General features: G+C 50.6%; 1 protein-coding gene across 1 annotated transcript in view; it reads right to left on the bottom strand.

Annotated features, from left to right (window-relative positions):
• Positions 1-26,984, bottom strand: part of GRIK4 (glutamate ionotropic receptor kainate type subunit 4) — a 126,416-nt gene that overhangs the window by 16,649 nt on the left and 82,783 nt on the right. The window contains exons 7-12 of the mRNA XM_041413811.1: positions 24,296-24,457; positions 20,063-20,215; positions 18,634-18,738; positions 11,596-11,703; positions 10,455-10,658; positions 2,545-2,658 (exon numbers count right to left, since the gene is read on the bottom strand). Of these exons, the coding sequence (XP_041269745.1) occupies positions 2,545-2,658; positions 10,455-10,658; positions 11,596-11,703; positions 18,634-18,738; positions 20,063-20,215; positions 24,296-24,457 (846 nt within the window). The remainder of the gene's footprint in view (positions 1-2,544; positions 2,659-10,454; positions 10,659-11,595; positions 11,704-18,633; positions 18,739-20,062; positions 20,216-24,295; positions 24,458-26,984) is intronic.

Raw genomic sequence — 26,984 nt, 5'->3', positions numbered from 1 at the left:
AGGAAGAGGTGCCAAGGCTTGGAGAGGGAAGGGATGGCTCTGAGCTTCCCTGCCCTGGGGAGAGCACGAGCCTGGCTGCCCAAAGTGGGGTGGCCCCACCTGGGAGATGTTTTTGCAACCCTGCCTGGGTCCCTGGGCAGCTCAGATCCTTCGTGGAGCAGCTGAAGCCCTGCTGAGAGCAGGGGGAGGATTCCCAAAACCCCTCTGGAGTCTGGGATTATGAATCCTGCTGTGTTTGGTGAATGCCTCATGGAGCAGGGCTGGGCTGTGCTCCTCTGGTGGCAGCAGATGCTCCCTGCCCTGAGGAACCTCCAGCCCAAACAAGTGTCAGAAATCCTGCAGAGCTCCCCGAGGCTGCAGCAAATGAGCAGACCCTGAGCAAAGGCTGCACCAACATTCCTGCTTTTCCTCTGGAGGGAGGAGTGCTGCTCAGAGAATTGCTGGAGATTCTGATGCAGGACATCCACAGAATGGTTTGGGTTGGAAGGGATCATAAAGATCATCTTGTTCCAACCCTTTTTGATGGGCAGGGACAATTTTCACTCTCCCAGGTTGCTCAGAGCTCCATCCAACCTGGCCTTGGATGCTTCCAGGGATGGGGCAGCCACAGCTTCTCTGGGAAATCTATTCCAGGGCCTCCCCACCCTCACAGGGAAGAATAAGAATTCCTTCCTAATATAACAGAGTATTAAATCACCAAATCTGATTTGAATCCTAGGAGACACTGGCAGGAAAAGGTCCTGGCTCCACAAGGATGATGTGAAAACCCAGCCATGGTAGGGAAGGGACAATTCCATTTGACTTCCAGGAGTTGTAAAAGTCAACCTTTTTTATTTTGTTTGTTTTTCTTTGTGATCAGTTAAATCATTGATCCTAAATTCTGCACTTACCAGAGGAAGAAGAATTTTAACTAGATTTTAATTACTTGTTTGCTCTTGGCAGGAGCCACTCAGCACAGAGATAGAGGCGTGAATTTGTTTCTCTTCATCCCCAACGCTGCATCCTTAACAGCCTCCCGGGTGGAGAGGGGGCTGGGAGAGGCAGCTTGAATGGATTTTTTTCCTTTTGGCTGCTATTGTTGGGCTGACAGAAACCAAGGCACTGTCACTCACATCACAAGTGCAGATTGGGGCTGCAAAAGGAGCTTGCCTGCTGGGACACCTGGAATTTGGGAGTGACTGGGGGAGATCTGGCCCTTCCTGAGCTTCAGGGAGAAGGTAAAACAGTGGAGGAAGCAAATAAAAGAGGATTTATGGGAGTTTAGGACAAGTTTAGCTAAGCAAACACACAACACCACGTACATGCTTGCACACACGAATCCCTTGGGAATAGTCCCACCTGTTTTGAAACAGAAAAAAATTTTTGCCCCACTCCTGGAAGTGTCCAAGGCCAGGCTGGACAGGGATGGAGCACCCTGGGATAGGGAAGGGGTGGCATGGGAGGAACTCTGAACAAACCATGCCAGGATCCTGTGATGCTACAACTCTGCTGAAAGCACCCCCTGAGATTAAGGAGCTTTCCTGGGGCTGCTGCTCTCCAGGGTGAACAAATGAGGAGGCAGAGCCTGGCCCCTGCCTGCCCCAGGAGGGACATTTCCCCTGGGGTTTGGAGAGCAGAGGCTGATCTGCCTCTAGAGCATCTCCAGGAGGTGACAGCAAAGAAAGAGGAGGGACATTTCCCCTGGGGTTTGGAGAGCAGAGGCTGATCTGCCTCTAGAGCAGGAGGTGACAGCAAAGAAACAACCCAGGATTCCTTCCTGATGGGATTCTCAGGTGGGAGAAGGCAGCAAGAGAGCAAAGCTGAGATCAAGAATGGCCCCAACACCAGCAAGGAGCAGCCACAGATATCCCAGCTCAGCCTCCCAGAGAGTTTTACCACTAAATCCAACTGGATGGTGACTCCAGGAGCCTGGCCCCTGCCTGCCCCAGGAGGGACATTTCCCCTGGGGTTTGGAGAGCAGAGGCTGATCTGCCTCTAGAGCAGGAGGTGACAGCAAAGAAACAACCCAGGATTCCTTCCTGATGGGATTCTCAGGTGGGAGAAGGCAGCAAGAGAGCAAAGCTGAGATCAAGAATGGCCCCAACACCAGCAAGGAGCAGCCACAGATATCCCAGCTCAGCCTCCCAGAGAGTTTTACCACTAAATCCAACTGAAATTTTCCAAGCCAAATTTCTGCAATTCCAGCCACGCTGTTGCACCCTTCCAGCCAAGCCTGCCCTCAGCACACCTCACCCAGTGGCCTTAAAGCCACTTAAAGCCACTCTAAAACCATCCTGCAGCCCCCACCATGCCAAAAAACCCATCATGTGCCTTGGGAAGAGCAGGGAGAGAAGCCAAAGGGCTGAGGGTTGAATAGGAATGGAATTCACCAATCCTGACACGCAGCAGAGAGACAGAGAAAAGCAGGAAATAAAGGTCGAGCACATTTGCGTTTAAATAAGAAACCAAAATATTTTTATGAGTCGTTCATTATTCTCCTCTAACCAGGCAGGTTTGCATGCAAATAATGGAGGGGCATAAACGGCTCTAAATTCAGGCTCTTACCATGTGAACTCGGTAGAGAATGCTAATTCCCAGAGTCATGAAGGGCTTGGAGAAATCAATCACCTTCTCCCGCTCCGCCGTGATCGTCAGCCCCGCCACGGCCAGATCAGCTTTCTGGGGAGGAGGAAAGGGAAAAGGTCAGAATCCCGGGAAAGCAGCAAAGCTGGGGCCACCCAACCCTGCTCCTGCAGGGGGATGTGCCACCTCTCTGGGACATGGCTGTGGGACAGCAGGGGCTCCCCACGTCTGCCTGCTGGGGTTTCACACAGCCCTGCTCAACTCACCCCAAAGTTCAGCCCGCTCTGTGCTCTGGAGCATTCTCCCCATTTTCCTTCCCATTCTCCATTTTTCCTTCCCTTTCCCCATTCTTCCCCCCCTTTCTCCATTTTTCATTCCCTTTCTCCATTTTCCTTCCCTTTCCCTATTTTTCCTTCCCTTTTCCCATTTTTTTCTTCCTTTCCCCATTTTTCCCTCCCTTTCCCCATTTTCCTTCCCTTCCCCCATTTTCCCCTCCCTTTCCCCATTTTTCCCTTCCCTTTCAGGCTGGAGCAGCTCCTTCCCTCAAGTGCTCACAGCCCAATTGCCATTTTTATTCATTTAATACATTAAAACCTGGAGCCATAAACCAATAAATATTATATTAATCTATAGAAAATACAACCTCCCCCCCTCCCTGCTGAGCACAGCTGTCCCTTCTGGTACAAGCAAGCAGCACAGGTAGGGCACAAAGCAGCATCCTCACCCCTGAGCCATGGAGTTCACAAACCTGCCAAACCCACACCTCCAGATCAGTCCCCAAATAAAAAATAAAATAAAATTCAGAGGGCTGGCATTAAAGTTTGCAGATTGACCTGCAAAGCAAATGAGATTAGGGGGGAGAAAAAAATAAAAATAACTTCTTCTGATGTTAATATCCTTGTAATATAGATAAGGTATTTGAATTTTAAATATTATTTTTATTACTTTAGCTCTTTTAATGTCTGTAATTGCTTTCTGTAAAAATGAAACCTCCACTCCCTTATCCATTTGTTTCTCTGCTTTGCAGGAAGATGATTATGCATGTGGAAAAAGAGGTGACGGCTGAGAAAGAAAAGCTGTTTGCACTTTTTGCCCCTAAATTTGACAAGGTCTGTGCAGATGCCAGGGCACCACCAGGCCTGATGGAGGTCCTGGGGCTTCAGGAGGGAAGAGCAGCACTGCTGGAACCAGGAGGGGGAAAAGAAAGGGGAGGTGACCCACGAGCCCAGGAAAGGGTCACAGAGAAGGTGACACCTCCCAGGTCACGCAGGGCTGCTTGGACATGCTCAGTGGAGGATTTTGGAATTGTTTCCAAGCAGCTCTTACAGATTCCTGAGAGGTTCAGGCTGCAATGAATTAGGAGCCGAGGAGAATTTCTGCATAGCCAGACATTTACCCACAGGCTTTTTAAAAGGCACCAATAATCCCAACGTGGCGTGCGAGCAGCTGAGCCCTGTGCAAACAGCAGCAGATCACTAAAATGGGATCAGTTCATCTCTGGAACGTGGCATGTGGAGAATTTTATCTATGAGGAAAGCCTAAAGCTTCCTAAACCCCTCTTGTCTCTACCTGAAAAGGGTTGTAGGTGCCATTGTCCCATTTCCTAAACCCCTCTTGTCTCTCCTTAGAAGGGTTGTGGGTGCCATTGTCCTGGGCAGAGCCATCCCAGCAAAGCCCCTGCTGAAGACACAGCTCAGTCTAACAATGGAATTCTCCTCCAAATTAAACACAGTCCCACCAGCAAAGTCACACACTAAAGCAGAAGGTAAAAATGCCATGGCAAAAGGGGTTCATGCCAAAGCTAGCAGGAAATTTTCATTCCTACCCAGGGGTAAATATAAAGGTGCTGGTGAAGGAGCAGCAGCAACATCTTGGTGTTGCTGCATCCTCAGCAGCATCCTGAACTGCTCTTCCCCACACCAAATCTACTCCAAATCCATCCCTCAGAGACACAGCACAGCCTTCCCCAGCACTCAGACTCTGTGCCCAGCTCCCTCCTCTCATCTCCAGGGGGTTCTGCCACTCCACCAGAGTTATTTCCTTCTGCTCATTCCCTGCTAACTTTTCAGGACTTCTGCCACATCAGAGGTGCAGAACTTTCTGCAGCAGAGCTCTGGCTCCTCATCATTCCCTCTCTCTTCTCTCTGCAGGCTCAGTCATGCAAGTTAAGAGCTGATCTCTGATAGCAGGAAACTTTGATCTGGGAATGGCATGCAAAGAATTCTCTGCCTGAATTTCATCCATTTCATGCTTTCAACTCTGCTTCCTGACAAAACTTCTGGTGATTCACTGAGCTCAGTGGAGCTACAGAGGAGCTCTGCAAACCTGAGTTCTCTCTGGCCTCCCCACCTGAGCACAGGCAGCTGCTGGGATTTTATGGGCCAAGGGATGCCCTGGGGGAGGAGAAATGGATTTTGCTTTGTGCCCCTGCACTCTGTCCACGTCTGGGCTCTGGGGAGAGGGAAAAACAGGAGGCAAAGGATGGAGGGGAAGAGGGGTTGGTTTTCATCCTGCCAGCACAGTTGCAGCTATAAATGTTGGCATGAAATAGGCTTAGAAAAAGACCCAGAGCTTTTTGGGAGTGGAGACAGCCACTTCTCTCAAGAACACACCGCCCAAGCAAGGCCAGACCTCACTAGGGGAGAGGAAACCCAGGTGGGCTGGTGTGCCAGACAAAAGCTGCCACCACCACCGCCCTACCTGGCATTCCCGTGGGCTCTGCCTGCAGCAGGAAAGGACATTAAACACGGGGGCTGAGCCGGGCTCCCGAGGAGGAACAACAATTAAGCATCCTTCAGGAGCAAATTGCAGGGACTGCCAGTCCAGAGGCGGCGTCCGCCCCCTCGCCGCGGGCTCTGACAGGGCTCAGCTCGGAGCTGAAATGGTGATGAATGGGCCCTGACGTCAGCCCCAGCCCGGAGAGATCCCAGAAAAGCCTCCCACGGCATGGGATGGCAGAAAGCAGCCGGGAGAAGAGCCCAGCTGAAGCCCCACAGAGTCCCCAACCCTCCACCAGGCTGAGGGGACACAGCGCAGGGAGCGAGGCTCGGGGCTGGGGATGTGTCAAACACCTGGAGAACAAACCAGACAGCTCTGGGGGCATAGGGCTGGGGTCTTTTCCAGGAGCAGCAGTCCCTGGCTTGAGCAGCTCCTCGGATGCCACATCCCCTGGGTGCTTGTGACAGCAGCATTGTCACCAGCACTGCCCACCGAGCCCTGACAGCACGACCAGGGGCAGCAAACCCTTCTTCTGCACGGTCCCTGTGCTCAAAAAGCCTCCCAGAAAGGTGAAAGAGCTGTTCAAGCTTCAGGAGCCAGCACTGCAGAGCCAGCAGCACTGGGGGTGCCCCAGTGGAAGGCCATCCAGCTGGAGGTGACCCTGCTCTCTGCAGAGGTTCTCTGCTGTCCCATGCCACCCCTGATGCCTGTTCTTGCATTCAAAGGCAGGAAGGTCACTCCAAACAGGTGTCTGGGGACTTTTTAAGGATAAATGTGAGTTCTGCCATATCGGAAGTGACAGCCTGGAAACCCTGCAGGCTGCAGCTCTGCCTGCAAGCCCCAGCCAGGGCGGGATGAGCACTCAGTGCAGGTGTCAGCCTCGAGTCTGCCCTCGCCCACCTCTCCTCACCTGGCCTCTCTGTGGGAGCACAAAACCTGTGCCAGGTGCTCACCCTGCCCGTGGCAAAGCCAGCTGAGGTGAAGCACCAGCAGTGGGGACCCAAAGCACGCAGGGACAGCAGTGACACCAGCCCAGCTCACAGCACCCTCCCCATCCTGGGCTGGATTTCCCAGCAGTGCTTTGCAGACCCCTCTGCCTGTCCCCTCACCATTAGCACAGCCACCCAAAGCCCCCTCCTGGAGCCCCCTTGTCACAGCTGCCACCACCACAGGCTGCAAACATCTCCCCCTGCCTCCCTTCAGCCACACACAGCTTTTCTCTGCACACACCAACACCCCCTGCGAGGGGAGAGCAGGACTCTGCCAGCTCTGGAGAGCTTCTCCCTCCTTTCCCCTTCCTGCCATTCCCCAGCTTTGGAGCAGCTGAACGGAAAGCAGTGCCTGGCCAGCAGCAAGGAAAACCAGCACCCCAAAGCTCTAAGAGCTTCCCTGTTCTTGGTGTTGCTCCTCCTGAGGCTGGACAGGATGGATAATTTCATGTCCCTCACTTTAAAAAGAGCTTTGATCACCACTGATCATGGCCAGATTCGAGCCAGGCATGGTGGGACAAGGCTAAGGCTGTGAAAATTCATCCTTGGTTTGTGTCAGCCAGAGAATTCATTGCAGCTCGAGGATGTGCTGGGGAGAGAGAGAAGGGGAAGAGCAGACACCATCAGGGACCCTGAGCCAGAGCTGCACTGCAGCAGCAAGGAGCAGGATGTAATTCTTCCAGCCCAAATGCCCTTTAAGTCTCTGATGCCAGCAAGGAGGAGATGAGAAGATTTGCTGTTCTCCCTTGTTTGTTTGTCTGTACCAGAGCCAGGAAGGCTGACAGGGAGAGTGGCTTTAGTGCCCTGCTCACTCCAGGAATGAGCTGGGTGCTCAATCTCCCTGCCCTGCATGCTCAGAGGGACAAATTAGCCCAGGCTTTTCTGCATTTGTAACATCTCTCACTGCAGGATGGGCTTGAGGGACTCCTCATCGGGAACTGGAGTGACAGGACAAGGGGGAGAGGCTTGGAACTGAAGGAGATATTGGGAAGGAATTCTTCCCTGTGAGGGGCTGGATGGAATTCCCAGAGAAGCTGAGGCTGCCCCATCCCTGAGCATGTCCAAGGCCAAGCTGGATGAGGCTTGGAGCAACCTGGGGTAGTGGAAGATGTAAATCACCATTCTGTGACTCTGAGTCCTTCCAGGTGACTTCTCCCAAGCCAAACCTCCAGGAGCTGATCACAAACTGTACAGGATTCCCAAGCCATCCCAGTCCCCTCTTCCTCACCTCCCAGCCTGTTTAGTGAGCAGGTCAATAAGACATATACTGGTGAATTTGGGTCAACAACAGACTTGTGTTTGTCCAGCATGCTGCTCAATCATATCAGGGTGCACAATTAGCTGCAATGGAATTCCCAGCGCTTAAGAATAAATCAATAGCTGGTTAATTTAGAAGCAATAAAATGAAACATTTTCTCCCAAACAGCCTAGAGTTGCTCTGAGGAGATTCCGTGCCACTGAGGGATTACAGGGGAGGCTGGATAATTCTGTGACCTTTTGGTCCTGCACATTAAGTGAGTGTGAGTCAAACCTTATTTTCTGATAGCTGATCAGGATCAAGGCAAAATTATTTTCCTACAATGACACTGTGCTGGACAGAGGCAGAGCTTTCATTTTTGGGAAGGACTGGGCACTTTTGTGAGAGGTTTGTGCCCCAACAGATCTCCTTTTTGTCCTAAAGGGGCAGAGTAAAAATAGAAATATATATATAATTTCTATGATATATAAATCCACTGAAAAAGGAATATGTGCACCCAACACAGGATCTCCTGGATCCCATGGGACAGGGGTGAACAAGGGGCTGGAATCAAGGATAAACCCCCTTGGGAACTGACTGTCAAGGATGGACAGAAGCCCCTTGGGCAGTGAAATGCCCTCAAAAAACAACATCCCAGGCAGCCCTGAATAAACACAACACCAAGCACACCCAGCTCTGCCCTGGCTGGCCTGAGCACAGTGCCTGGGATTGATCAAAAACTTGCTGAAACCATTATAAAAACTCTCAGGGATATAGGAAGAACAAGAGACAAAGCTGTTTCTCTTCCCCAATTTGTGATCCAGCCTCAGAGGCTCTGACAGCTCTGCCCTGCAGAAGCAAAAAACCCTCCTAAATAAGGCTGCGGAAGAAACAAACGGTTTCTGTGTGAAGATGAAGTTAAAATACTCATCACTGGAGAAAAACAAACCTTCCAGAAGGTCCCATTTAATGAAGAGGCACTGCCAAGGTTAGCAGGCCAGAAGTTTGATGGCTGTTCCCTTCTTTTGAGCTCTCAGCTCCTTCCCTCTTCCCTCCCCAAAGGAATGTTGCAGGAGTGTAATTGTGTGTGTGTGTACACACAGAGACACAAAGATGGATAAAAACGATGCCAATAGCCTGGAGCATTTGCAAACAGCCTCACAGAAGCTCTTTGGAAAGAGCAGATGGAGGTGGGATCTCAGCTGGCACTGAGAGCGACTGCTCAGGGAGGGGTGACCCCAGAGACAGGGAGAGCTCAGCGGAGTCTCCAGTCTGTTCAGTGCCCTGCCTGTGACCCTCAGAAAACCCAAAATCCCTCCCTCTTCCAGGCAAAGAGTTGTCCCAGCTGACCTCAAACACCCAGTTGAAACTCCTGAAGTGGGATCAGCATTGCCCTGCACCACGTGGGGAAGGAGCAGGAGGTGCCAGTGGGCATTTCCAGAGATCACGGACCCATAAAGACCACAGAAGCATGGAAAAGCCTCCAAAATCCTCAAACACAACTTCCAACCGAATTCCACTGTGCCCAGTAAACCACAGAGTGAAGTGATGGTCATTTTCCAGGGAGGAGAGAGTCTCAGATCCCTGCCTGGAGTCCCAGGGGATGGATTTGGACCCTTGCTCCTCGGCAAATGACTCAGGGTCTCCTCTCCCACAGCGAGGGGATTATCACCAACCCACGTCACCATGGATTTGTCACCAGCTGGGAAAGTGGCACTGGGCTCTCAGGGCCACGTCAGGAATGACAAGGCAGGAATCAGTGAGGAAGTATTGGCTTAAATAGCATCAATCCCACTGTTAGCTGTGGCTAAGCCTATTTTCCTAAGGATCTCAGAGCAGTTTGTGAGCTGTATTTAAGCTTCAGGAAGCCTGGGAAACACCACAGAGGAAAACAAAGAGCAGGGAGAAGGGTCCAGGCTGGCTGAGCCCAGGTGTACATAAAATTATTGTCAAACCCAGCAAAATAATTCCGTTTTCAGCTTTCCTGCTGGGCAGCAGCTCCACAGAGCAGAGCAGTGAAAAGATCTCAAGCCATGCACTTCAAGGAAAAAGGAAATGTGCTTCTCTGAAAGTAACACTGAGTTAAGCAGCTGAACTGAATCCGCCAAAACTTTTCTAGGCAGAAATGGGATTCTTATTTGCTTCCACCCCAGTGTGGTTTTGTAAACTTTTCCAGCTTCTATCAAGCTCTGCATTTTCATGTTGCAAGTTTTCATTAATCTTTCCACTAGGAAAATAATCTATTCTGTAATGAGTTCTTACATGGGATCCCAGAGTCCAAACTTCCTTCCCAACAAAGTGAGCACCCCTGAGAGCATCCCACAGCCTGGCTCTTGCTCTGACTTCTTCCCACACTGCCACACCACCCCAAGAAACACATTCTCCATCAGGAGAACACAGTGCAAACCTACTGTATTTGGGTTTCCTCCAGACGAAGGAAGGAATGATGGATCTGACTCTACGTTCTCAGAAGGCTAATTTAATATTTTATGATACTGTACCATATTAAGGAATGCTATACTAAACTACACTAAAGAATACAGAAAGGATACTTACACAATACTAAAGAGATAATAATGAAAACTTGTGACTCTCTCCAGAGTCCCAACACAGCTTGGCCAAAGAGTGAAAACAACTCACAGCAGAACCCAATGAAACAACTACCTGTGGGTAAACTATCTGCAAACACATTCCACGTGAGCAAAACACAGGAGAAGCAAATGAGATAATTATTGTTTTCATTTTTCTCTGGGGCTTCTCAGCTTCCCATGAGAAAAATCCTGGGCGAAGAGCTTTTTCAGAAAATGTGAATGCCACACAAACCTTCTCCTCCAAGCCTCCCAAACGGACCAAAACCCCCTCCATCCTCATCATCACGGAGCACGGGGGGGCTTTGCAGCGCCAAAGCCCAGCAGAGCCGTGTTTAAAAGAGCAGCTAATCCACTCACCCGAGCTATCAGCTCCCCGACCATCCCTGTCCAGGTGCCGTTGGCCTCGGGGACGCCGTAGACGCCGTCCCCCACCAGGTGGATTTTGTAGTTGAAGCGCAGGATCTCCGCCAGCTCCTTCAGCATGTCCACGCAGAAACCCTCGTAGCGGTCGTTGCCTTCCAGCTCCTGGTGGTTCCACTTCAGCATTAAGTAAGGGTTTTCCTGCAGTGAAACTGGGCAGCTGTCATTCCCATCTTAGCCGAGGTGTCCCGCCAGCACGGAGCAGGGAGGGCAGTGCCAGAGCTCACACGGTGGGGTGGGTTTGGGGGAAATTTTAAAAAAGTCTAGTTCTAACCCCAAAAAGCACATCCCAGCACAATGGATCCCTCTCAAACTGGATGAGGAAAGCTTGGGAGCTCAGGTGGGGCTGAGCTCTCAGAGCTGTCTCCACACTGGTGCTCCCTGGCCCCTGCTGTGTGGAGGTGCAGATTTATCCTGGTTTAGGACACAAAGCAGAGCTGAGGGATGATGATTTGGGTGCTGTTTCCAGCTGGGAAGTGCAAGAGCAGCCCAGTGAGTCATGCCAGGACATCCAGACTTCAATCTCTTCTGGCACAGAGCCACTTCTCCAGTCTGTCCCCTTTCCAACAAACTTTGTGTGGAGACAGGCAGGAGTTTGGGTGTCTTAAAAGAAGGAGCAAAAAAATCACTGGACAGGCAGCACCTGGAAGGGAACCTGTTCAATACAGACAGTGGTGCCTGTACATGCCAAGTTTTCATAAAAATCCTGCCCATCTTGGCCAATTTTTATAATTTTATGGGTAGAAGGGGCCACTGTCCCTTCCAACTCAGCAGCTGTACGCCAGACAAGAACCTCATTCCGAGCTGGATGCAAACTGGCAGCGTGTCCCCATCCCAGCCCCCTCTGAACCCTCAAACACGAACCCTCTGAACACACCAAATGCCATTTCCATATGCAACATCGACCTGAGCTCATTTACACAGCCAGGAATTGTCCCCCAGGCTGTCATTGGAGACTTGCAGTGTGAAATGAGCCCAGTGCAGGGCTGAGGGGCAGGAGCAGGGAGCAGGATTCCAGCTGACCCCCCCAGAGGGCTGGGCTGGCCCGATGGGGACTGCAGGTGCACCCCTCCCTTACCAGGATGGTGGTGACAATGAGCGTGGTGTTGAACAGGCTGTCGGATATGTTGGAGGAGAAGATCCTGTTGTCCATGCTGAGCCCTTCAGAGACGTGCCAGTGGCCAATCTGGAGAGATAAACAGCACAATAAGGGGATTTATAGGGCGAGGCACTGCCCATATGGCTCTGCTGAGTGACAGTCCTTGAGCTGGCCTGTTCAGGGATGCTCCATTACCTTCACAACCCCAGAATGGGTCAGCAGAGAGATTAACCCTCTGTGCACGCCCCACCTGCTCTGCAGGGCCACCAGCCTGGCCCTGTGCTGCCTTCCCACGTGTCCTCCCTGCAGAGCTGAGCTGGGCAGCTCCCTGCAAGGCACACAGCCTTGAATGTTGTCCCCAAATGCCACCAAATGGGTCCATCTTAGCCAGAAATCCCCAATCTGTGGGATTGTCCCTCCAAATGTGGGAGCCCTCCTGGGTGGGACAAAGCCTCCTTCTCAGTGGTGCTGCTCCACGACTCCTCTTCCAGCTCTTAACTACCACAATTAAGCACGTCCAAACCTTTAATTCAGGATCATCACACCCAAATTTACCCACCCAAGCATCAGTGTGGCTGCAGCAAACCCAAAGTCCCAGTGTGGATGGCAGGAACCAGTCCCCCCAGGCTCGGGGGGACATCGTGATTCAGCTGTGACACAACTGCCTTCAGCCAGGGGGGAGGAATATTCCACAAAACCTAATTTTAACTTCAAGAGCCTAATCTCCTTCACTCAGAGCTCTGGGCAGGGACATCAGCACCTCCAGCAGCTTGTTCAGAACGTGCAAATTAAACTCCTGCTCTCTTACTGTCCTTAAAAGAGCCTCTGCTTTTCCTGCTTTGCTTTTCCTCATGGATACAGGGGGGGCTGAAGAGGCCAGCTCCCTATGAACCCCCATTTCCTCCTCTGTCCCATCAGGTTCCAGCACTCTGCTGGTGTCCTCTGACACCTCTCTAGTGGGGTGAAAGGCCGTGGGTGACCCCAAATGTGCAGGGGGGTCTCCAGAGCTCCTCCAGAGCAAATCCATGCCCAGCCAGCTCCCTCCTGTGCACTGGGACTGAGGCAGGTTCTCCTCTCGCTGTCAGGCTGGGAGGAAAGGATTGGTTTTCCTTTCTGTCATGGGTTAATCTTGTTATTAATAGGGAGGGAAGGTGGTGGGGAGCCTTGGGACTGACTCTGTGCCTGCTCTGGGCACTGCTTGGCCTCTGGTGTGACCAAAGGCTCGAGGACTTGGGGTGGCTTGGATCTGAGCCCAGCACAGCCACCCTCAAAGACAGAGTCCCTCTGGGTGTTGAGGGAAGGGCCAAGTCCTCTCCAGTCCCAGGGAAGGGCCAAGTCCTTTCCAGTCCCAGGTGCTGCTGCAAATCCAGCCCAAGTGACCCAGAAGCCACCATGGGAATCCATGAGGAGTCCCAAATCCAGCCTCCTGATCCCAAGGCACAAGGAGCAGTGGGAAGGGCAAGCAGGACAGCTTTGCACTCAGAACCATCAAAGCCCTGCAGACACCCCAGCAATCCCAGCCCAATCCTGACAGCAGTGTCCAAACCCTCCTGGAGCTCTGGCAGCCTTGGGGCCGTGACCATTCCTAGTGCACGGCTCACCCTGGGAACACAGCCCCAAACTGGGAGATTTCCCACCCATTTCACGGGCAGGGAGCCCTTGGAGCACAGCTTCCACTGGCCTGAATCCAAGCAGGATGAATCCCTGCTGAATTCCCCCCCTCTGCTCTGAGTGCAGCAGCAGTCGCCTCTCAGAGCGAGTCATCACTCACAAACATTGCCTAATTCTTCTTCCCTCCCGGATTTCTCAACCAGAGATTAGTGACAGATTAACTTTAATTTTAACAGCCCTCGCTGTTCTCCAATTTGTCCCTCCCCTGCTGGCATGTGCTGAGACTAATTGCCTCTTCTCCTGACAGGGCTGTGGGTTTGACCTTGCTTTTAAAGGCACCAAGGCCACGAGTGCCACATGCTGGGGCACTTCTCCCCATCCTGGCTGGCCCCAGCTCGCCCCTGTGCCCCTCACGGGCTGACAAAGCTCCTCCTGCTGCTGTTTCTGCAGTGCCAGGGGGTGTCAGGGCCCCTCACGTCCCTCTTCTGCAAGATGGATGTCAAGGTGATTTTAATCATCTCTATCTACATATAAAGAGCTTCTGGAAAATAGAAAACATATCCATCTGCTAAGTTTTTTTAGAAAACAATCCAATGCTCTGCACGGACAGGGATGAGACCATCCTGTTGTTAAGGCTCTGGACAAGGACTTGAGGGGCTTTAGGACTCAGGGTTTTTAGGAGTCAGGGTTTTTAAGCAGAGGATGTGATTGGTCTTTATAAATACTGCAGGTGGAGGAGGTCTGTAGCAAAGAGGTAGAACAGCTTTTTGAAGCTGAAATGATGGCGTTGGCACAAAAATAAATACATACAAACCAGCCAGAAATAAACAGGCTGACAGAGCAGGGGAGAGGTTCCTAATGATCAGAGGAGCTGGAGTGATAGCTGTCCTAGAAGAGCAACGAGGGCAGCACAACCTGCTGGGTGCAAGCTGGAGCTCAACACCTTTGAGAGAGGAATGATGTGACCTGGTGACAGCCCAGGACCTGGCTGGAGAAAGTTCCCTTCATGTCCTCAGGGATGTCTGACCCCTCCCAGCATCATCTCTGCACCTCCCAGCATCTCCCTGTGCCCTGAGGAGATCCAGCCCTGCCTCAAACACCCACAGGCATCTCGAGGCAAACACAAACTGTGAAACTCGGAGTGTGAAGCAGCCCAGAAAGCCTCGAGGCTGGAAGGAGCAGGGAAGTGCCACTGCTCGTGCCACTGCTCCCTCCCCACAGGCAGCCGAGGTGCCTCAATTTAGCTGCTCTGGAAAAGGTGTTATTTGGGTTGGTGGCACAGAAAGATTTCTCATCTCTGTAGAAAATCCCCACGTGGAGCATTCCTGGCTCGCTCCTTCCACCCTCTGTGCAGAGGCTTTGAGGCTCCTCATGGTGATGAAATACCTCTCAAAGCAGCGATTTTAATGAAATCTTCTGCTTATTTTTCTGTAGGCACAGAGATGACAGGGCAAGACTTGTCCATGAGCTTCAGAGATATTTACCATCCCCACTCCCAGCTTCAAATTAAGGCAAAGCCAGCCCTGAATCCAGATTTTGGAGCAGCAGACAGCAACAGGAACCTCGTGGGCTCTGATTACAAGTGGTGTCCTACAGCTTGCAGCCATCATCTCCCCCCTCCGTGTCCCCAGGAAAAGGGAGGAGTGCACAATGCAATCAAGGTGCCCCAAGGAGAGGGAACCTGGGAGTGACTGGGGAGGGGAAAAAGGGAATCAAACAAACAAATGAAGGAAATCCCCCTGAGGACACTGCCACGGGGTTGGATTCCTGAGTGACACCGCTGATGCCAGCGCAGCAAGGAGGCAAAAGCTCCTGCAGTGAAATTAGCACTGCCAACATCAACTTTAAACCAAAGAACCACGAGACACACACACACCTCACCCCTGAGGCCACCAGCATCCCCCAGATGTCCCCTCCTCCCCAGATGTCCCCTCTGGACCACATGATTGGCACTTGGCAGGCCCAGGCAGGGCTGTAGGGCACACACTGACTTGGTCAGGTCCTGGGGGCAGAAGCCATCGAGCTCTTGGCAGAACCTGTCCCTGGGCTGCTCCTGGGGGCAGCAGCTAAAGAGGAACCAGGGCACACACTGACTTTGTCAGGTCCTGGGGGCAGAAGCCATCGAGACCCTGGCAGAACCTGTCCCTGGGCTGGGGGCAGCAGCTAAAGAGGAACCGCTCCCAGCGAGGCTGATTAGCTGCTGCTCAATTAAAAAGGTTTGATGTGGCAGGGACTGTGAAGCGTCCCAGAGCTATTGGTGGGGAACTCATCTGTATCTCATCAACATCCCAATTAACAGCCCCAGCCCCTGCACTGCTCTGTCTCAGGACACCAGCAGGGCCTGTGGTAAGTGCAGATTGATCAGCCTCACTCAGGATGGGGTCAGGGTCTGCAGCTTCCCCCTTCCCCTCCCTAAATCACCTCCACCATGAAGTTCCCAAACCTCAGCTCGTGATTTACAGCAAATCACTCTGCTGGAACTCTGCAGTGTTTTTTAGAGGGGCAAAGAAAAGGGGGAAAAAAAATAAAAAGATGACATTTACCAAACCCAGCCCTTGTCAGATCTATAGATCACCAGCACATTAATGAGCCTGTGCTTTATCGAGCATCCTGTGAGCAGACAGAGCAGCTCTCATATGGCTGTGGAAAAAATTCCTCTGGTTAAGCTAAATCAGGAAGAGACGTGTTTGGTGCATTACATAAATGTATTAAAAATTGGATGTCAAAAAGCCCTGCCTCTCCTTGCCCAAAAGCAGCAGCAAGTTAGAGAATCTAAGTGTCTCTAATTTGCTTCCTGGCTGGATCAGCCTCAAAATTTGGTGAACTCTCCATCAAAGCTGATGAGCTGGAAGTCCCTGTGGCTTCACTGGGTGGAAGGAGAGAGAGGAGGAGAGAGAAAGAGGGAAAGAGAGGAATAGGCAGAGCTGAAATGAGCTTGGTTGAAACTAAGCAGGGAATAGAAGTGTTTCAAACAAATCAGTTAATGCAACCCTTGGGAGCAAGATTGTCTCCAGGATGTGAATGCCTGTTCTTTACCCTGTCCCTTTAATTAAAATATTTCTGATGATTTATTTAGTCTTTTTCATTAAAAGAAGCCAGGCTGGCAACAAGAAAATAACCATTTATGGCACAGCAGAGCTGCCTTTGGCTTCTCTTTGTGGGAACGTGGAGGGGAGGCAGGTTGGGCAGAGCCTGAGGGGTCTCACAGCTCTCTGGGGGGGCTCTTCCCAGTTAAACACATCTCAACAAACTCCTTGAGGCTGGGAGGAGCCCTGACCCCCTCCTGGGCACTGCTGTGGATCAGAAAATCTCCCTGAGAAAGGGAGAGAAGGCAGAAAAGCTGAGACAGGAGCAGTTTTATAAAAATCAGCTCTTTCCTGGTGGGTTTGTGACAAGGCAGGGCTTGCAGCCACCCCCAAGGAGCTGCCCTGTCCTTCCAGCACTTTCTCCCTGAGGCTGGAAGTGCTTCATCCCTGCAGCCTGATGGGGAATGTGGAAAGCTTGATCCCAGTGCAGCTTGCCTGGGCACGCCACAGACACAGAGCTCCTTTTTTACCGAGCTGTTACAACAGGTCAGCAAAGGTTTTCTCCTGTCACAGCAGGTTTGTGGGGAAGGGATGAGACTTTAGTCTCAGGGCAGATCAGGCTGCAGTCACAGCTCCCCACGGAGCTCTGGGAGAAGCTCTGCTCCAAGGGGACCTGGGAGTTTAACGTGCAGTCCCTGCCACATTCAAACAGATCAAAACCAAAGCTGTCACAGGGAGCTGTGCAGCCTTTCCTTCCTGAATCCAGCTGAATTTGTGCTCTTATTAATGCAGATGGGCTTGGATCTGTCACTTCTGTTCAGAGGGTGATGGGTTTGGGAGAGGATTAAAAGGGCATTGATGCTGTGAGAGATCTCTGTGGGGAAAATGCCATCCTGATCCCCCCTGCTCGCTCAGAGAAACGCAGCATCAAAGCCAAGCTGTCACTTGACAGGTAAGGACTGGCAGTAACATCATTGCCAAGGCTGAAATTCACTGCTGCCAGGCCAGGAGAGGGTTCCTGGTGCCAAAATGCTCTGTTGGTGAGGGTAGGGTACAATAGCTTTTGTTCTCTGCCAGCATCTAGAAGTGGCAATCTCTAAGAAAAGGGCAGTAGTGGAGCTGTCAGCAGAGAAACAAGACAGATGAAACCCCTGGTTTTTTTATGGGACTTCTATGGTTGTTTTTTTTTTTTCCTCCTGACTAAGGTTTGGATTTACCAGCAAATTCCTTGCATTTGTGTCGGGTAATCCCATCAGTCTGATATCCTCAACTTCAACTCAAACCAGAAAATATGGCTTGGGCAGAAAGTGTGAGATGAGGAAATACCACTCAAATTAATGATTTTAATGAAATCTGCTCGGTGTTCTGTGGGCAGAGGAAAGCTGTGAAGAACCTACGAGCACCGAGACAAAAAGTAAATGAGTGTGAGCTGAGCAAACCTGTTAGAGAGGAACCACAAACCGAGAGTGAAATGAGCTTGGACTTCCCCTCACAGGGGGGAGATGATGGGGAGCCCCTCACATGGGTTTGCCCCATTTGCTTTCTACCCCAGAAACAGTTTGAAAAGATTCACAGTATCTATTTTTTCCCTTATTTCGTAGCAAATTCTCCCATTTTCTCCCCATCCAAATAATTTTAAGGAAATGCAGACACAAGGTTAAGAACTATAGGAGTGTGAGTGTGAGCTTGCACCTGGCACAGACTCCCTGCCCTGAGTTAGCACCTGTGACAGGCCAGAGATTGCCTCTGCCATCACCCCCTCCAGGGCCTGATGGATTAAGACAAATCCAAACCATCCTGAGGCACATTCCTCAGTCAAACACGCTGAGTTTGCCAGCCAGGGCTCAGCCAGAGCTAAGGTGACACCCCGAGCAGCTCATGGTGCAAACAAGGGGGGGTCTGTCCATGTCACATTTTCTGAAAAATCCCTTTGCCAGGATTTCTTCTCCTGGGAAGCTGAGAAGCCTCAGAGAAAAATGAAAACAATAATTATCTGATTCGCTTCTCCTGTGTTCTGCTGCTTTGGAATGTGGTTGGACATTGTTTACCAACTGGTCATTGTTTGATTGGTTTCATGTGAATTGTTTTAATTTAATGACCAACCACCGTCAGGCTGTGTTGGACTCTGGAGAGTGGCATGAGATTCATTATTATCTCTTAGCCTCCTGTCTGTATCCTTTAGTATAGTTTACTATAGCATTCTTTACTATAATATAGTAACACAAAATAATAAATTATCCTTCTAAGAACAAGGAGTCAGATTCATTCCTTCCTGCCACGGGGGACCCCAGAAAACACCACAGGGGTGCACAGCCCCTTTTGGTCCCCAGAGCATGCCCCTGAGCCCAGGACACCCCAGCCCTGCCCTGGCTGCTCTCACCTGCCGGAAGCCACCGCGAGCGTGCTGCAGGATTTTCAGGGCGTAGTTGGAGCGTTGGCCTTTGCTGTTGAATTCGATGTGGCCGGTGAGACCTTCCAATTCTACCTGTCCAAGAGAGACTCAGTTACAGCGCCCAGCGAGGCTGCCCCTCCCCAGTACTGGCATTTCCCTAATACTACACAGGCAAAACTGAAAGAAAGTCCTTCAGTCCTGATCAGAAACCCAGAAACGGGACAAATTGAAGGAACATTTCCACTTATAACAAAGGGAATGCTTGTGTCTCCACAGGTTCAGGACCAAAGTGGATTCCAGCAAAGAATCTAAAGCCATTATTTCAAGCACAGAAACACATTAACGACTCTGAACAGTTTTAGAGTACAGCACTATACTTTAAAACTCTACAGTACTGTACTCTAAAACTCTCAACTTTTCTCTGCTTAGCTTAACATGTCTCTGCTTTAAAGTATAAATCCACATTCTTGCTTTTAGCACCTAAGTTTGGAAGCCTTCTGCAAGGTCTCAAATCAAATCCTTGTTTAATTCTAAGCTTTGGCTTACAGACCCAAAGTCCTGAGAGTTCCCTGTCCAGAGAGAGGAGGGATGGCCCCACACTCACTCCCAGCAGGAACAGCAATGAAACCCTTTTAGCTCAGTCCTAATTATTTTTGGAGTCTGGCTACAGGAGAAAAGACAAGGAGTGGAGCAGGGAATCACCAGCACGAGGTGCAGGACTCACAGATGTCCTTGCTTTGGGAAAACCAGCTCCACATCCCCTCCCTCCATCCCAAGGCTAAGACCACTGGGTCTTCGAGCAGCAGAGCTGTGGGGAGCTGGAGGATTTTGTAGTCCTTGGCTAAAGGTGGGGTTTAAAACAATGAGCCAAAGTGGTACAATGCTCAGGTTCAGCTGAGCTTTCCTCTGGGGGGAAAAAACTCTCATAAATAAAAAACCTCTATAAAATTTCCTTGTCTCATTTACACCCAAACAGAGTCAGAAACCTGCTCCTGCTGCATGGTCACCTCAGCTCTGAGGAGCCACAAACTCCAACTGTTTCAAAAGGATGGGATTTCAGAGTGTTCTCGTGCCAGGTTTAGGCTTGTTTTGTTCCAGAAATGACAATTTTGGGTTCAAAGGAGCCCAAACCCTTAGGGGAACTTACATCTTGCCCTTGAGCTCTGAGCAATTGTACTGCATGATCTCGTATCAGCTCAAGTCAGAGCTCAAATCACTTAGAAACATTCATACTTTAAAAAAAAAAACAATTGAATTCCAGCTTTTCTGCAGCAAAGCCTGCAAAAGAGAGTTTCATGTCGTTCCAAGGCCCGTGACAACCCAAACCCTCAGATCTCTCTTTTCACTGCCTTCAAAGAGCCCGGGCAGAGCCAGTCCCGCTGCTGGCAGCCAGGAGCAGCCCTCAGCCCCCTCTCACCATTCTCAGGTAGTTCATGAGGCTGGTGCCGTGCTGCCAGATCTGTGCTGAGCCGCAGGACAGGGGCTTGACGCCGATCTCCTGGCTGCGGTTCAGCTCCTGCACCGCCGTCACCACCGCGTACACCGCGTCGAACAGCAGCGCCGAGGACAGCTGCGGGGGAAAGGCGGGGAAAAGTCAGCTTGGGGCACGAAAATCCCCCCGTCCTGCTGCACCTCGGAGCTGGAGAGTGTTCTGTGCACAGCCTGGGTCAGCTGGGGTGGCCTTTGTGTGAGCTCGTTTCATCCATCGCTGTCGTCTCTCTCTCTCTGCTCGTCCTTGTTGCTTCCCAGTCCTTTCTATCTCAGTTTCTGCAGTTTTCCTTTCCTAATTGAGGCAGGTTTTTCAGCGTTTTGGTGGCTGATCAGTCTGCTGGCTAGGGGGAATGCTCCTGAGAGAAGCAGGAATTTCCAGGGGGAATTGCTCCTGAGATCCAATGCCTGCTCCCACAGAAGGAAACTTGACTGTGCTGCTTCAGCCATCATGGGTGGCCTTCTCTGACCACTTCATTGACAAGCAGACCCACAAGAAATGATTGCTAGATCTGCATGTCCAGCAGCCAAATCCTGCCTTTCAGACCCCACAGAGATCATCCATCCCTCGCTACAACCTCCAGTTCCCTGCTGGAGCAGCAGGGAATGTCCAGAGTGTCAGAGTTCATCCCTTCTCCTGCTCACCTAGCCTTTGGTTGCCTTTCCCCAGGTTTCTTTGTCCACCAAGCCACACAACCCCCTTTTCTCACTCATGCACAGCAGTTTCCATGGCTGTGGGCTCGTTAACAATCAGCAATTTTCTTCCTCGTGCTCACTGTTGCAACTGAGATTTCACTTTTAATTACTGTCACCTCCTGACTGCTGGAATTAAGCCGTTGCAGCTCATTACTATCAAGGCTGCATTTTCCTCATGGATACTTCCAAGAGCATCCTCTTCCCATCCCAGCTCCTGGCAGAGGGTTCAGTCTCCAGCCTAGGGCTGCTTCCCCCACCTTACCCTGGCTCTGACTTCCAGCCCTGCAGTGGCTTCTGTATCCTCTCCTCCTCCCAGAGCCTGAACAGGTTTGTTCACTGCTGCCAGTGGCCCTGCAGGGACAATCTTGCCCAGCTCAATGATCCCAACAAACCTTGGGCTTCCACTCTGTTGCTAATTTTGACTTAATCCTGCTTGGTCTTACTTAGACGGGTGGTGAGACCTCACTGACCACCCTGGTGTGGGATTAGACACTTGAAAAGCAGCAGAAAACCCTCAAAATCTACAAGCAATCCTAAATTAAAAGGCAGGATTCCAGCCTGTTGGCATCAAAACCCCAAACACCAGCTCTGACAACACCAGTGACCTTTCACTCCTCCAACCTGCTGAGGCTGACCTAAACATTCCCCTCCTGGAGAGCCTTTTCCAGAGATTTCTAGAGAAGCTGATAAATTCTTTTCTCCTTCTTTTATCCCTTTAATACAAATTCTTTTCCTAACAGGGCTTCTCCAGCCTGCCCTGTCCTCAGCCCCTGCTCCATGAAGCTCTTTCCATGCACTTAATTTTAATTATGAATTTAATCCTGTTCAGGTTACAGGATCTCACACCCAATTTGCAATTCCTTTCCTGAATCAGGAACCATATTAACATCATGTGGACAAATCAAACTGTTATGAGACCAAACACAAACCCTGCAACCCCCAAGTCTCCCCCATTTCCTACCAAATCAGAATATTGGCCCAGCATTTTTAATTTTCTCCTGCTGGGTTTCCATTTCCATTTTCCCTGAGCAGTTAATCCCTTATTAGATGGTGAGCAAGAGACTTGTAGATCTCAGTGAAGCATTTGACATTATTGATTGGAATGTTTTACCCCTGAACTCTGGAAAATTCATTAGGATTTCTGCCATCATCCTTTATGATTTCAAGCAATTTAAGTGCTGGGGAGGGTGTGGAGATACACAGGATCAAGTTCTTGTGGCATGCAATAGGAATCCCTTCCCTGCAGCCTGACTTTGCATGGAACAGAGGTGAACCACAAAGTTTTGAGGCCATAACCTTCAGCAGAGAGTGAAAAGAGACTTTTGGAGTGTCCTCCAGGCAGATCCAGCCAGAGGGATCTGTCCCTGACCTCCTCTTTCCCCATGTCACCTATAAAAACCTCTCACTACTTTTATATTCTCATTTTAAACCACAGCTTTGTCCCTGTGTCACAAAAAAACCAATTTGCCTGCTAACAAATTGATTCTCTCCCTTGCCTGCACCATCTGATTTGTGCAGAGCCCTGTTGGTTTTGTGCCCTTCTGCAATGTCAGAGCTCCATGGAAAATCCATGGGGCTTGGGGGACTTTCCTCAATCCCCAAATTCTGGACAATTCTTGATACTGAAACATGAACAGGTTTGGGTTTTGCCATGTGGGGTTTTTCTTCCCTCCCTAAAACATTATCAGCTGTATCTTTGCCCCCAAACCAAACATGGGGAATTAAAGCCATTAAAACCCTGTGAAATAGACTTTGCAATCTGGATTTTATTCAATGACATAAACACTTAATTACAAACATCTGTTTTAGCCTAAATTCTAATTACCAAATCTAGCCATCTGTAATTTGAATGATTTTCTCTGATTTCCTTTCTTTGCAATGTGATTAATGAGAATGGCATTGGAGCACTCCTTTGTCAGATGCTTCCTCAGCTCCAGCAAGAATGCCCTGGGATTTTTGCAGCTCACAGGAAACCTCCCTCCTGTCACTTCCAGCTGTTGAGCTTCTTTTTCCCTCTTTAAGATGAGTTATCCCACAGGATCCTTCCCAGGGCTGTACAGATTTCCAACAGCAGAGGCAGAAAGGTCCTGGATTCACCTCACAGACAACAGAAACTGCTTGGGAATATTCCACCTCTGCTCTGTAACTTCCCTACCCTCAAATCCTTCTCCCATCACCTGGCCTGTGCCATCTTGAAGAATTCCAGTCTCTCCAGGCATCCTCCCACCTAGAGGTTTTGCTGGATGCTCAATACAACACGGGGTAAGAACCTAAAATGAGAATTTTCATTTCCCTGTCGCACCTGCAGGTGGTTCCTTCTGTTTCCTGTTTGCACTAGGAGGAGGCAATTTGTTTTTAATGCCTCTCAACAGCCCCTGCAATCCAAAAAGGAATCTTCCTGCTAGAAATCCCGTGGAGACTGAGCAGGGCAAGCTGATTGCAGCTGCCTCTGGCTGGGAGGGAGAGCAGGATGGTCCCAGGCACAGGATCTCAAGTCAAGCCAAAGGACGTGGACACAAAGGGCAAAAAAATCTCCTTATTTTGCCTCTTAAGGCTCCCTTTGTGGTGACAATAAGGAGGTTTTCAGCAGCTCAGCTCGTCAAGGGGCTCTGGGTTCATTAAAATCCATGCAAAGGGTTCAGCTGATGATATTTTCCTCTCTCTCTCTGTCTCTCTCTCTCCTCTCACAGCTGCAGCTCTGCTGTGGCAAATCTGCTTTGCAAACTCTCCCAGTTGTGGAGAATCCCTGGGGAATGCTCCAGTGCTGACGTGCACACTCCTCACACTCCTCAGGGAGCTGCTGCAGCACAGAGCACAGCTCGGCCCCTCGGCATCTGCCCGACCCAGCCCCTCCTGTGCCATCTGCAGCCACAATCCCCCTCCACGAGCCACTCTCCTGGAGTTTAAACACACAGGGATAAACTTCACGAGGGAAAAAATGAATCAGAGCTGCATCATCCCCTGCACCCACAGAGAAACACAATCCAAATCAAGATTAGGCTGGAATTTAAAGCTGGGCTCCCAGTCCTGCACAGAGAAGCTCTGCTAAGCTCTGCACCCCAAGGTCCTTTGGGCAGCTCTGACTTTCAGGGTCACTTTGCTATTTTCCACATCCTCTGTAAATCACAGACTGACAGCTCAAGTCCTCTTCCTACCTACTTAATAAAAATGCTCTGCTCTGGTTCTTCCTTCCCATTCCTGGCCCAGCATCTCCTCATAAAATCCAATCCGAGGTACAACAGCAGCCTGGGGATATCCCTGAGCCCTTCAGCACAAGATTAAATAGGATTAAATAATTAAATGGTTTAATAATTTAAATAACTTTTTAAAAAATTATTTGAGACCAGAGTTTCTACCCCTGAGTTGCTCAGGACCATCCTGAAGCTCTTCCCACAAGGTTTTTCCGTGGTCTATCAGAATTCCCAGCTCAGGGAGGTTCTGGGGGATGGGAATGGACTTTACTTACTGCAGGCCCAGTAAAAGGAGCGTGGTCACAGTTCTCCTGCCAGGACTGGTTGAGGCTCTGGACGAACTCTTGGAAGAAGGCATGAGACTGGTTGAAAATGGAGAAGCCCAGGATGTTGACTCGGTCGTCCAGCAGGCTGTCCAGGCGCTGGAGGGAAAACTCCTACAGCAGCCCAAAGCAGAAAATGGGGTTAGAGGGGCAAACAGGCACTGAAAACTTCAAAGCCACTCAGTGCCCTTGAAGGGAATGGGAGCTGTGAGATCCTGAAACCCACTCAGCTGCTGGAAGGGAGAGCCTGGGTTTTACCAGGATTTGACTCAGGGCGCTGCTCACCTCAGGCTTTTAATGAAGATATCAGCCAAGTCCAGTGCTTCACCAAAAAACCCCAAACTCTCAAAAGAGGGTGTCACCCACCTGCTGAGTGAAGCTGCTCCATCACCACATCCAGTTTGGTGACACCAAGTTTCAACTGTTCAATTAAATCAGTTCTCTCCCCACAGGAGGAGGAACCAAATTCTACCTAACCCTAAAAACCCCCAACCCTGCACTGCTGCTTTCTGCTGCTAGGTCCCAGGAGGAGATGCCACCCTAATGCCCTGGGGAGGCTTGGAGGGTGCTTTGACTGTGAGTTTTGGAGCTGGGAGCATCCTCCTGCATTTCTGCAAGTGCTAAGAAGCATAAAAACAACTACATTAAATAAATTAAAACAGAGGGCTTGGTTTTGCTCCTCACATCCACGGAAGCAGCTACACAACAAAGCCTGGGGAAAAGTCCAGCCCTCCTTGTCCTGTTAGCAGGGAATAATGGCACTTTCCTCACTAATTTCTCTTCTGCTAATTGCTGAAGTGGAGTGAGAAGGTGGGAGTGACACTTCCAGCAACTGCTGGATGCCCATCACGGATCCAGCTGTCCCTGGGCTCCCTGGGAGATGAAATTACAGCAAGTTGAGCCATTTTGTATCTTTGCTGTGCACACAGGAGCAGTTCCTGTTGATCTCCCAAACATGGGACTTACAAGACTATTCCAGCCCGGCCAAGACCCACGGGAATGCCATCAAAGGCAGGATGAAGCACATTTTGGACACGTTAACGTTGGGTAATGTGAAATTGCCTGTGAACTATTGATTCATTTGAATGATATTATCCCCCTGCCTTGCTGACAGGTGATCCATTCACCCAGGGCATCCTGTCAGCCCCAGGGCAGATGGCTGATGAGGAGCTGGGCATGAGGAGAGGCTGGCTGCAGCCAGAGCAGCAGGAGGGATCCTAAACCCCTGTAAAATCCTCTCTCCCCGCAGCTAGAGCCTCCAGGCAAGTCGTGCAGGGCACCGGGCTGCCCAACTGCCCTCTTGGCTTTGGGATATCCAGGAGGAAAATGAGATGTTTTGTCACAAAATCCAAGGTTTCATCTTGTGCCAGCCTGCCCCAGCCTCAGGGCAGGTGAAATTAGTGTGTTTATTTATTTATTTATTGTGCCTTTTGTCCCCTGAAAACACTTCCAAGCTTTTGAAGTGGAAGGTTTTGTTATGCTCTGATCTTTTAATGAGCAGTTACTGGATGAGGAGATGAAGGGGTGTCAGTTCATGTGGGGAAACTGAGGCAGGGGTGAGATTCACCCCAGCTAGGCACAGCCACAGGGCTGAACCCACAGGTCCTGCTGCCCTGAGTGGCTGAGTGCCATGGTCAGAACCAGCCCCCTGAAGGGATCTTTTCCCACTTTCCCTGGGTAAATTCCCTGCACTGAGGCAGCTGCCAGGACCGTGTGCCTGCAAACAACCACAGCCAGGCCCCCCAGAGCCCATAATCTGCTCTGGTTCAAACATTGCCAGCAGCTTTGCCCGGCTCCCATCACCACTGGCTGCTTTGTGCAAGCTTTGGTCTTTTCCCACAGCCAACCCTCTCCAAATCCATCTTTTTTCCAGCTGCAGAAAACCCCATTCCTGTGGCTGTCACGTCCATAAAGCATCACTGTGACACACAGGGGTGGCATGGCCTAGACCTGGCCCCTTCCACCCTGCTCCCTGTCCCTTCCCTGTGCTCCAGCTCCAATTTTTGGCCATTAAATGCCTTTCCATCAGAGAAGCAAGAGCCGGGTCAGGAGGAAATGAGCCGTGAGCTGCCCATGCAATGAGATGGAGATAAACCACCCCAGGGGGACACACTTCATTTGCAGTGGGATAAGAGAGATTTGGTAAGGTCAGGCTTTGCTGCAGAGGGCAGAGGGGTGAGAGCATCCCCATACTCCCAGAGCTGCCAGCTCAGCTTCTGTCCCTATTTGTTGGGGCTTTTTTTTTTTTTTACCCTTTTTACACTCATTCACCATGCTTGACATTTCCAAATGCACGTTTTGCAAACAAAACCTCGCTTGCTATTCCAGACCTGCACCTCTCAGCTGATTTCCCACCCGTCCTGCCCTCCTCCCCCGCTGCAAGAGGCAAACACAGGCAGGACAAGGGGTAGGACACCCCTGATCTCAGGGGTATTTTCAGCTGCAGAGCCCAGGATTTCTCTCTGAGATGTAGTGAGGGATATCCCTACACAAAACACTTTCCCAGATGCCTTTCTCTCCTCCTGGAATTATTCTCCCTCATCCTCAGTGCTGGCTGGAGCTTCTGCAGAAGATTCTCAGTGCAATAAGAGCAAAGAGCCATTAGGAAAATAACTGACATCCTGTTTAGGAGGGGACTCCA

Source organism: Onychostruthus taczanowskii, unplaced genomic scaffold (assembly GCF_017590055.1).
Source record: "Onychostruthus taczanowskii isolate IOZ18803 unplaced genomic scaffold, ASM1759005v1 scaffold43, whole genome shotgun sequence".
NCBI classification, from domain to species: Eukaryota; Metazoa; Chordata; class Aves; order Passeriformes; family Passeridae; genus Onychostruthus; species Onychostruthus taczanowskii.
The sequence above is the reverse complement of the archived record's forward strand: the minus strand, read 5'-3'. Positions and strand labels throughout refer to the sequence as shown.